Source organism: Phaethon lepturus, unplaced genomic scaffold (genome assembly GCF_000687285.1).
Source record: "Phaethon lepturus isolate BGI_N335 unplaced genomic scaffold, ASM68728v1 scaffold1333, whole genome shotgun sequence".
Classification (NCBI taxonomy): Eukaryota; Metazoa; Chordata; class Aves; order Phaethontiformes; family Phaethontidae; genus Phaethon; species Phaethon lepturus.
The window spans coordinates 22,326-34,524 of record NW_010529479.1 but is presented as its reverse complement, the minus strand read 5'-3'; the positions used below and the strand labels follow the sequence as shown (position 1 = coordinate 34,524).

Below are 12,199 nucleotides of genomic sequence, written 5' to 3'. Positions count from 1 at the left end.
ATATTTATTTATTTTAAGAAAAAGATATATTTATTTTAAGAAAAAGAAAGGGTGTTTCAGAAGATATATATATAGATATATATTATATTCAGATTTATCAGGTGGTCCCTAGAAAAGCCCAGCAGAATATTCTGTTGACCTAAGATAGCTGGTGCAGCCACGGCAAACATTTAAGCCATGACCGAAATATATACATGTAGTGACTCTTGCATAAGACAGAAGCTGTTCATAGTCCACAGCTTAGCCAAATACCTTACCAAATATGTTTTCAGGATACAAAAACCAAAACCTTAACACCCAATTTTGGTTACAAAACCTTCTATCACTAAACTCAGGACAGGAGAGGAGTGCACATCACTAACATGGAAATACATACCTGCAACACATACAAATTTAAAATATAATTCCCTCTCCACAGAAAAAAATGACACACATTTTCTTTCTCAGTCATCAAACCTGAAAAGGCCACTGTTTTTCTGGAATGCTTTTAGTGGCTCCTCACTACAAGAAGGACCTTGAGTTGCTGGAGCATGTCCAGAGATGGGCAATGAAGCTGGTGAGGGGTCTGGAGAAAAAGTCTTACGAGGAGCGGCTGAGGGAACTGGGGTTGTTCAGCCTGGAGGTGGCTGAGAGGAGACCTCATTGCTCTCTATAACTGCCTGAAAGGGGGTTGTGTTTAGGTGGGTGTTGGTCTCTTCTCCCAAGTAACTAGCGACAGGATGAGAGGAAATGTCCTCAGGTTGCACTAGGGCAGGTTTAGACTGGGTATTAGGAAAAATTTCATTACTGGAAGAGTGGTCAGGCACTGGAACAGGCTGCCCAGGGAGGTGGTGGAGTCACCATCATGGGAACTCTTCAAAAAACGTGTAGATGTGGCACTTGGTTTAGTGCGCATGTTGGTGTTGGGTTGACGGTTGGACTTGATGATCTTAAAAGTCTTTTCCAACCTTAATGATTCTATGATCCTACAGTGCATATGCAATGGGAAGACAAACATTGACTACTATGACTACTTCATGTACTAAAATTAGTAACATCATTCCTCTCAGTCCTCTCATGGATGCCCAAAATGGAATAAAAGTAAGAGGCACATTCATCTTCATTTGTAAGTATAAACAGGCGCACACATCACATGTACACTTTTGCACACACACTATCCTCTGGAACTATGTTTCTTTTCTTAATTACTCTTACAGGAGGAGAGGCTGCACTTACTACTAACTGTAGCTAAAGAGCTGTAGCTAAACAAAGGCTGATCTCTGACAAGCAACCTCCTAAAACAGGGGGTGTACAACTTTAAGCTTCTGTTCTTACTAAGTGATTAGCTGATACAGCTAAGAAATCTAGACGAGGGTAATATGTGGGCATCATAACAATTGGCTCTCACCTTTTCTGGCTGGTCTTGAAGAGGAGTAGAGGCTTTGTAACCCAGCTGTAGCAACATAGCTTCTGCTGCATTTCTTTTAGCTATTTTCTTGTTTGGGCCTGTTCCAGTGGTAATCTCATTGCCTACTTTTACCTTAAAAAGAAAACATTAATCATAATCATGACAAATGCAAGACTCCTTAATATCACCATGTAATAATCTTGCTGACCTACCAACAACCGTCAGCTTTTTCGATGAAGATACAACTGTGGAAAAGTAAGAATAGAGCAGAAGGGAACTACAACATTGCTTCATACAGAGGAGCTTGTTTAGATTTTTCAGAAGGTCCCCAAACTTGTACCAAAGAGCTACGTTTTTTTGCATCGTAGTGCACACAAAGCTGTCTCGCTCTTCCACCAGCCTCTGTGCCAACCCCATTCTCCCTGCTGAACATCTCGCCCCCTCTTGCTCTCCCCTCTTTCTCAACGGGGGAAGCGCTACAGGATCTGGACTTCTTTGTCCTTGTAGGAGCGTTGCCTGCAGCAGCTCCTCAGCATCGTTAGGACAGTATCCAGAACAACAGAGAGACAATGACCCGGAGATTTAAATGCGAGTGGTTTCTAAAGAAAGATGCAAACCATGTTCACATTTCTCCCACTTTGTCGCACTGCAAGGAAGATGGGGGCTGAGGCTGCGTTCTTCCGCACTAACACCTGACAAGCTTTTATCAAAACAGTCTTTGGAAAGAAGGCTCCTTGCTGGACTGTGGTCTGTACTGCACAAAGGGTTTCTGACAAGTAAGACGCTTTTCATAAAACCAGGAGGAATTTAAACCTCAAAATAAAGACAAATTATAGACAATGGATATCCACAAAGAGTAAGGCTCTAACTTATTCCTTGGCTTTGGTACCATTTTTAAACTCCTGAAGCTGTATGCATCTGGTTTGAGATATCAGCACTGTCATTGCTATTCACTTATGCAATATTCATAGCTCTTTGACAGCTATATCTCACTCTGTCCGTTAAGCCATTTTATTTGCGAAATTTTCACTCAAAATTGTGTATGGTTTCAAAACTGTGTTAAAAAAAGGAAATCAAAATAAAATAAAAATAATGAAATAGCCAAGGTGCTCTGAATAAAAGAAACCTTAGAGGTCAAAGACCTGAAACAGTTTGAAAGGAGCTTTAAAAAAATTGTAAAGACAGGCATACAATTATTAAATAAATAATAAATGTTACTTAGTAATTTATGTCATTCAGTAATTATTCACTTTCATCAAATTATCAAATTAATGAACAAATATTTGAGTATCAAATTATCAAATTAGTATGTATATATTTTCCTCAGATTTTAAGTTTTTCTTTACTCAAATACCTATTAATTCTAAATACAAAGAAGAGGTTGTATATAAATAATAATGATCACGAATATCACTTCAAAGTACATATATAATTAAACAAAAAGATTCAGCTACCTGAGACAGAAATATTAATAATCCTGAAATAAAAATCTTATCTTCTATGCAGTTCCACAATCACAATTAGAAAATAGCTAATCTGCTACAAGTTTATATGCAATAAAAATGAGGGACTTTAATGGGACAAGAAAAAAATTGTAATTTATAACATAGCTCACAATAAATCAACGTGCTGCTATTTCTCAGACCTGTAAAACTAGTTTAGCTATTATTATAACCTCTATCAAGGATTAAAGGTCTGACTACAAAGAGAAAGAGCTTTCTGAAATTAACTTTGGGAACAGAATACCAACTAATGTCATCAGAGGTTTTCTTCTGTTTATCTAGTGGTCAGGACAAGTAATTGGATCCATTTCATCACATCTAAACTTGCTCTTTGTGTGACAGATAAAAATGAACATATTATCTCTGGATATTTTACTTCCACATTCAATTAAATTAAATGAAAACATTGTTTAAGTAGTTTATACAAAGGCTTTTTATTCTGATAAGGTTTTTTGCATGTCATAATAAATCCATGGAGACTTCCTGAAGGCGGGAGAAACAGCAGTATGATTTTAGTGTGAAAATATCACAAAAGGGTAAAAATGGGGCTACAGTGTTTAAAAGTATACACAATAAAGCAACTGATCTATGGAATGTCTTTGACTTTCACAAGTTGTCTTAGACAAGGAAATCTTCTACATATTCACTGCTTTTAAGATTTTTTTTTTATTCAAATCAAAGTTTTTGCTGTTATTGAGACTCCTCCAATGGAAAACCAAATACTCAGCCCATCTTTCTCATACTGGACTGTGTTACACAGTCCTCTTCTGATGCCTCACACAACCATCTCTAACTGTGGACACTCCCATGGGGGTCTGAGCGAGAGAAAAGGAATGGTCTGTGATAGGATCACACTTTTTAAAATACTTTCATGTATCATAAAAAGTTGAAAATCCAAGTTTATACACATAAATAAGATTCTACAACTAAAGGTATCTAATATCTTCTTTTGCTTCAGAGAGAAAAATAGTAAATCATCAAGAAAGACCACTGAGGTCCAAGAAAATAAAGATTGCTAGCCTATCTTGATTGACATGAGGGTGGGACTTAAAGATATAAGTGAAAACATAACTAATTTTCTGGAGAAGGAGGTGCTGGAACGTCATAAATTCTGTTTGTGATCAGAAGTGACATTTTGGTGTGGTTTGTAGACAGCAAGTCAAAACATATTCAGGTATGCTGTTCTGAATTGTTCCAGCACAAAATTACCCCTGAGTGAAAACACAAGAGAAAAGAATTTCTTCCTGTTCCTAATCTTTCTTAACCTGCTGTTGTGCTATCTAACAAAACATCATGGTTATACCAAATCTTTGTGAATGTTCTTAATTTAAAAATTAAAGAAACATTAATGATCTACTGTTGCTGTATTAGGTCCAGAGCCTTTAAGTGAACAGGCTACAACATGTGATTGGAGGGTTTTTTTGTGGTACTTCAGATACCAACAAAGCCACAAAGGAAGTGAAAATCTGAAAAGAGTTCTTACAAGATTTACAAGACTTTTTTTTTTTTTAACCAAGATGCTTGGTAATATGGAGACATTCATAGCCATATTCAGGATACTTCTTTGTATTGCAGTCCTCTGACCAGCAACAGCAAAAAAAAATTTTTTTCAAAAAGACAAGTAAAAGTAAATCATGAACCATCAGGGATAAAGACAGAAACCATCAGGTGAAATAAAAATAAGAAGAGTATAAAAAATGCAAAACCACCACAAGAAAAGCATCTAGAAGGAACATAACCTAATTGCCCTTTATTTCACCAAGAGAAAAGAAAGTTCAAACAGGCTTTCTGACACTGTATTTCATACTCTTCTTGTATAACTCACTGTAAAACAAAGAGCTAAACACAGAGGGATCTGCTTCATATTATGCCAACATTTTGCTTGAGTTTGAACATAACATGGAAAGGGCATTATCTCTAACGTGATGGCAGACAATACCTGCATAACAAACTCTCGACGGCGAGGCATTCCTCTCTCTGAAAGAAGAACATACTCTGGCTCCTTCTCCTTTTTGGCCTGTTGGATCTGAGCCAGACGACTGATGGGATTCATTCCTTGACCATATTCTGGCCCAGTCTAAAGCAGGTATACAAGAAAGAACCATTATTTCAACATATATCCATATACAACTACTATGCTTCTTCAATAAATCTTTTACTAGGGTTACCTCTTCTTTAATACTCCCTTCGAGAGAATCAGAAGTAAATTTCTTCCCATCTTCCGATCACGAGACAGGAGGTAAGAATCCTCAAGCTCAAAACTGTGGCAAAAATACGCCCCTATTGCCTGCCACTGTTGCAGGTAGCGTGCGCACCCGGCATGCGTAAGCTACTAATACCCTCAGCTACCTGTGGAGGTCCTATGGGGATGGATGAAAACTAGCAGATTCATCAGTCAACTCTATCTCATTGCCCTATACTATCACCCTTTCCCCTAACCTCTTCAAATAGGTTGCTACAGTGCTGGAATATGCGGTATGTTAAGAAGAGGTGGGACTTACATGGGGACAAAAAGGATTTGCCATATAACAAGGAAAATGCCTCTCTCAGCCTTCCTACCTGCCTTTCAGCACTCCTGCCTTCCACCCTACGATGCAACTAAAGGTGTAGAAGGTTTACTCTGTTTGCATGTCATAGGAATTCACACTCAAAATACTTTTATGTAGTGAAGCTAGAGAGGAGCCACCCACAAAGTATTTTAAATGCTTAACAGACAATAATCCTCACAATAACATGTTGAAATGTAGGGTTGGTGAAGGAATTGATCTGATGGGGGGAAAACAAAAGGACTGAGAGACTGTCTGTCCAAGACTACACAGACAGGTGAAAAACTACAGTTCTTACAAACTACCCAGTTCTGAAATCCTTTTAATATGTTATTACTCACATGGCAAATGCTCTCTGAAAGCAAACAGCTATGAAAATATTTGTTTCTAGAGCTTAATGAGAAGAAATTAAGACCCCAAAAAGTTTATCTGAAGTCATATTTAACTGATTTATATACCATAACACAAAGAATGAACTTGCATATAAATGTATTCAAATGTAAATGGCATTTGAATGTAGAATTGTTTTTATGTTATTGAGCTATTTCCTTTTTGTGAAGCCATTTGCAGGATAAGAGGAGATCAGCAGTCAAGCTTGTCTGAGCTTCTCAAATAAGGACAAACAAGTGACCCAGAACCTAAAGAGATGATCAGCAATTGAAGGCAAAGACCAGAGAGGGATGTTACATTAAGGAAGCTGTGCAGCAAATCCTACATACTGTAACTGCTGAAGTTGTTAGAGAAGATGTAGGTGAAAGAGTTAAGACAATGTCATGCACAAGGGCAGCTGTGTGGGCAAGAAGCCAGGCAGAGACAAAATGCAGAGCAGGCTAAATAGAGCGCAGGCCATAAGATATAGCCTCATAAATATATATACAAAGAAATTGTTGTCACTTTTTTTGATGCTCAAACATATGCAGGTTAAATTAAAAGAAATAGGCACACTAAAAGCATTTGAGAAGTTTGGATATTCAAAAATTAAAAACACTCTACATATGCAGGTTATTTTGACTATTACCATCTCTTTCTAACATGGCCAACTTTGGATAATTCCGTTTAAGATTGTAATGGTAAATGGTATATGGTAATATAAGAGATTTTTACATTATTATACCCTTAACATCTTTCTTGAGAAAAGCCTTCCAAAATGAGACAGCAGAGCCAACAGCCTTTTCAGATCTTGCAGCTTTACAGATGCATTAATGCTGATGGTTTGCCATTAAATAATTTTTTTATGGTCACCTTTTCCTAGAAGTTTTTGGGAATTAGATCCCCAGAATTTCAGTAGGAGCCAAATATCTAATTAACCTTTTGAAAAAAAATGTTTTTGATTGAAGGCAAATGAAAAGAGGAAGATGATGAAGTAAGCCCTTTGTACATTTTCCAAACCCAGTTTCGCACTCTCCAAAGCATTTGCTTATTTTAGATGGCTTTTCTGTTGGCTGCTTCTACAGAACTCTGCACTTGGTATACCGAGTATACAGATTTCTAATGGTAATAATTTTAGTAAATCAAGCACTGATTTACTTACTTTTACAATCTATCAATGTAACACTCAATGAAGACTGACTTCAAGCCATACTGATTTAATGCTGTCCAGCCTAACATAATGCAAGCTGTAGACATAACATAATTCATAAAAATTGAAGATTTTTTTTTAAATTAACGAGACAAATACAAATAAAGAGAATAAATTTATGTCCTAAAACTATATTCTGAAGCACAGGTTTTGGACATCAAGGTTTCCTGTTTTTTACTGTAATTCTAGTCTCAAGGTTCCTGATCTGCATGGTAGGGGGCAAAAGTGACTAACACCAGAGAGACAGTGAGCAATTCTCCACCGTTACTTACATCGACATATAACAAGTATGAAAAGCTATTAACGTGCCTTTACATATACCTAAATGACTATCCAGCATGCCAGAAAATAGAAAATAATGTAAAAAGAGTTTAACTACTTCCTCACAAAATAATACTTCCTAAAATAAAATGAAATGTAGCAGATTTTGGCCACTTCCAAAGCCTCGTCTTCTGCACTGAAGAGACAACAAGTTAACCTGATCAGTTGTTCAGTGCTGAGACTAGGTAGTGATGCTTCATAAATATATGGACACTGTGTGGCTGCTTCTGTTAGATCATTTGGAAGACTAGCTACTTCAGATGACCCTTTGGTTTTGTATGAATTTAGGATGAGTAGACAAAATGGGGCTAGTCGCCATAGACTGACTGAATTGTAGAAGTAGCAATAAATCTACTGCCACCAGGAATAAAGGCACCATTTAAGAAGCTTTTGCTCACAAGAATCCAGAGCCTCTAAAGGAAGCCTCATCATTGCAGCAAGAAGCATATTAATATCCTCTGAGACAAGGCATGTTTTAATGGAGGGATGGTTCAAATTGCTCAAGTCCTCGATGGGCTGGTCTCCAGTCAATTTTCTATCTGTATTTGAGAGCTAAAGAGCATTATCAAACACAAGCATATGAAACAAAAAAAGTATAGTCCTTTGGTGCTTGACAAGTGACACACTAGATCGAGATGTCAACATACTCCTGGCCTTCTTTCAAATCTTTCAAAAATCAAAACAAATTGAAGTTGAAGCCACAAAACTCTCAAGTCTAGCTCCATGAGGGGAGGAAGCTGCACTATGCACCATCTCCCCATATATCTACTATTTCATATATCTCTCTCCCTCTTCAAACTGGCGAGGGGGAAAGACCAGGGAGAGAATCACCATATATACTAGTAGGGCCTCCCAGAGGAGACAATGCTAAAAATTCACATGGCTGTACAGAGATGCTTGGAAGGTTTGATCCTCCACCAGACTTGAACCAAATTCCTGAAGATTTCAGTGATGCAAGCTTGGTTCCTAAGCTGAACACCTTACAAGCCATTATGATTGAGAATTTCACAGTGTTCTCAGAATTTTAAAAAGTACAGGCATATTAGCACTGGCAAACAAGTAACAGTATCAACAGAAAATGACAAATAGGCCTTTATGATTTAAAATCTGAGTAACTTACTTTCTGAGCAAACATTCTTAATTCTGTCAAAGGCGGACACATACCTTCAATATTGTTTTTGGACGTTTTTTAAAGTAAAGTTTTGGCTTTTCAATTACAGGAAGAGGAGGAAGTTTCTTAAGTTCTTGTAGGACAGCCATTGCAGCACGTTTCTTTGAGAGTTTCTTACTGTTGCCTTCTCCTTCTGCAGTGAACTCTCCTACTGTAACTCGTGTAACAAAGCTCTTCATATGAGGAGGTCCACTTTCTTTAATCACCTTTTAAACAAACATAACAGTAAGTCAAACCATCCTACAAGAATCTAACTTGTATTTTTGGATGTTTGTATTTCTGCAATGTACTTACTATTGATGTAGTTTTCCTACTAATTGAAGGCACTTAGGTGGGTTTTCATAAAATCTGGACAAGTATTAATGACAGTACCAGGTTTGAGGATAGAAAATTAAGGCTGATCTAACCATCATATTCAGTGTTTCACAGAAAATACAGCAAACCTATATTTTCCAAAAGATTTATACAACAATAACACAACACGCAACAAAATGCACATTTAAACCAAGGCTCCTGTTTTTTTCCTTGCAAGGTGCTTCACATACTAAAGAAATTCACGAAGGTCCACCAGGCTTTGGCTATTTCTCTCCATACAACATATTCAAAACTATGTTTATATGGCATCATTTCAACCCATTCTTAATTTTTTTCTTTTATCACTGAAAACTAGGATGTTCACTCATGATCTCAAACTTCAGTCTTATAGGTCTGTATTTTTACACTGTCCTAGCTGCAGGCAGCTTGCCTGCTTTCAATGCTTACCTTGTCAGAGTACACAACTCAGAGTGATATCCCATACATTTGAAAGGCTGCCACTGTCTCGCCTCCACGACTTTCAGCTGTCCCTCCCAACAGTACCGAAAGCAATTATCAGAAGAGCCACCATAACTCACACAAAAGCCAATCAGTTCTGAAAAGTTTCATTTATTCATTCCCTTCCATACATATTCAGGATGACAATGACAAAACCCATTTGAAGTCCTTCTCCACTATTAAAAGTTAAAATAATATGAAAAAAATTAAGTCCTGAACGCTGTACCTTCTTTTTGCTCTTTTCTGTCTCCACTTACCCACACAGACAATTCTTCTTTCAGGAGGTTATACTGTTAGGATGCATTCACCAAAACATTACAGCACTGCAAGTGCTAAGATAGTCAGCTCGTCATGTACGCACCATTTACTCATCTGGATAACGTCTATCAGGAATTAGAGACCTCATTTGGGAAAAGGTTCAGTTATTTTGTTTGATGGGCGGAAGCAGCTACCTAATTTAAACTTTGTTACATATAATATGTATAAGGAGATATTAGAGCAACTGACAGGCACCTCTTTGTACTATCTTCAAAATCAATACAAATTTGAACTGGGGGAACTGGGGTTGTTCAGTTTGGAGAAGAGGAGGCTGAGGGGAGACCTTATCGCTCTCTACTACCTGAAAGGGGGTTGTGGCAATGTGGGTGTTGGTCTCTTCTCCCAAGTAACCAGCAATAGGACGAGAGGGAATGGCCTCAAGTTGCGCCAGGAGAGGTTTAGCCTGGATATTAGGAAAAATTTCTTCACCGAGACAGTAGTCAAGCACTGGAACAGGCTGCCCGGGAAGGTGATGTAGTCACCATGACTGGAAGTGTTCAAAAAATGTGTGGACGTGGTGCTTCGGGACATGGTTCAGGGGGCATGCTGGCGTGGGGTTGATGGTTGGACTTGATGATCTTGAAGGTCCTTTCCAACCTTAGTGATTCTGTGATTCTGTGAAACACATATTTTTTCAGTAGGTGCAATTACATCCAACCATTTTCTGAAGAAGTGTAATGCCTGAGTGTAAGGGAACGGAGGTAAAGGTGCTAGGGACTTCTTGGTGTAATAACTGTATTTTTAATGGGCTGGAACCTTCAACCTTAATATTATTACAACATGTTTTGTATTAAAGTTCTTTTTATCAAGGTCATGTCCCCTGCATTATTCAGTTTCACTGTTACACTGTAATGAGGTCTCCTAAGGCTTGTATTTCTTTTTTAAGCTCTCTTTTGTGGCAACTTTGCCCAGCAAATACGATTATCACAGCATATCAATAAAAAGACACAAAATGAAAATTAACAGACAACTTTGTCCGCATTTTCCCAGAATAAGACGACATCTGCGCCAGCAAGGGGTTTTTCTGTTGTAGGCTAGGAGCACTCCCACTCTAAGATTCCAGGTAATAGTTTCAGAAGTATTTTCAAGATTGCCTCACTTGAAAGTTGCCCACTAGTGCTTCCTGTGTGAGCAGGCAGCGGTGCTTTCGAGGCACTGACCCATGCTGAGCCACAGGAAGCTGCACTGCCTGCACCAGGGCTGGGACAAGCCATCCCTGTACATTGCTATCCAAGTATTGCCACACGTTGGCTGTAAAAAATGGCTAAATTAACCTTACTTAGGTCCTTAACCTTTTTGTGGTCTTACTAATACCATTATATAGGTGTTTCTACTTACATGCAATATAATGTATTAATAAAATATACAAGAATGTCTATACTGACCAGATGAAAAAGGACAGAATAATTTGCTTAAGAAATATAATTGCCGAGTTCCTAAAATATTAGTTTTATATAAGTTCTCTCATATATAGAAATGGACAAAAATATATATATGAAAAAGAATGTTAATACAAAATCAGACTATATTTTCATATACATGAAAATATATTTCTTAATATAAAATTAATGTATTCCAGTGGTTTTTTTAACTTTTAAACTTTTAAGTATGTGACACAAGGTAAATAATTGCCTGGAAAACATTCAAAACTGTTTCTTTGTTAGTGTATAAATGGAAAAAAGCCTGTGTTGTCAATGGCATGAACCCCATAGGATTCAGATGGGACCTGGATCAAGCTAAACATCAAAATTTGGTAATTTAGCAAAAAAAATATTTACCTAACAACATTTTTGGTTAACCCCAGATTTTAGATCTTTTCACTCCACGTGATTTCAAATAATTGTGCTATAAGCCTGGGGACAGAGAACACTAAAAAGAAATTCAGCCTCTGCTATCCAAGAACACTATATGCATTAGTACATTAAACTATTTCCTCAGTTGAAAGATACGACCCGTGGACCAAATCATGGTTAATTTAGAACTGAGAATTTGATTAAGGGTGACAGTTCAATACACTTTTCTTTTTCTGTTCCACTGATTTAAAGAATAAATCCAGCAAGAGAAAACACATGGGGCCAAAACACATCTAAGGTCAAGTTACATCAAGAGCGAATTTGGCTCAATTTAATGAATCATGCTGACAAATGAAAAACAGCAGTACGATTACAACGAAAGAGCAATGCTGCTTCAATTATTAATGAGTTTCCAGGTAGAAAATTCAAAAGATTATGACAAGATTAAATGGACATTGAAAAAAAAGAATAGAGCAGAGCAAACAGGTCAACAAAAACATGTTGCCTATTACAATAATTATAATAATCCGTGATTATTTAGAAGTTTTAAAAAACCAATATATTTCCATGTGCTTGTGTGGGCAGACATACCAGATTTTCTCAGTTAAAAAGAAAAAAAAAAGTCTGGATATTTGATTAAAACTGAAGCACGGAAGGGTGACCATCATGCCAAATCCAAATGAGACCTACTCTGTATGTCAATCATCCTGTCGGAAAGCCTTAATCCCCAGGAGAGCAGGAGCCAGACGGGTGTGAAACTTCCTGCCGA

General features: G+C 37.4%; 1 protein-coding gene across 1 annotated transcript in view; it reads right to left on the bottom strand.

Annotated features, from left to right (window-relative positions):
• Positions 1-1,321: 1,321 nt before the first annotated feature.
• The window catches only part of LOC104618360 (double-stranded RNA-binding protein Staufen homolog 2-like), an 18,832-nt gene continuing 7,954 nt past the window's right edge, over positions 1,322-12,199 (bottom strand). Inside the window, exons 3-5 of the mRNA XM_010283934.1 lie at positions 8,500-8,712; positions 4,829-4,966; positions 1,322-1,519 (exon numbers count right to left, since the gene is read on the bottom strand). Coding sequence (XP_010282236.1) covers positions 1,322-1,519; positions 4,829-4,966; positions 8,500-8,712 — 549 coding nt within the window. The remainder of the gene's footprint in view (positions 1,520-4,828; positions 4,967-8,499; positions 8,713-12,199) is intronic.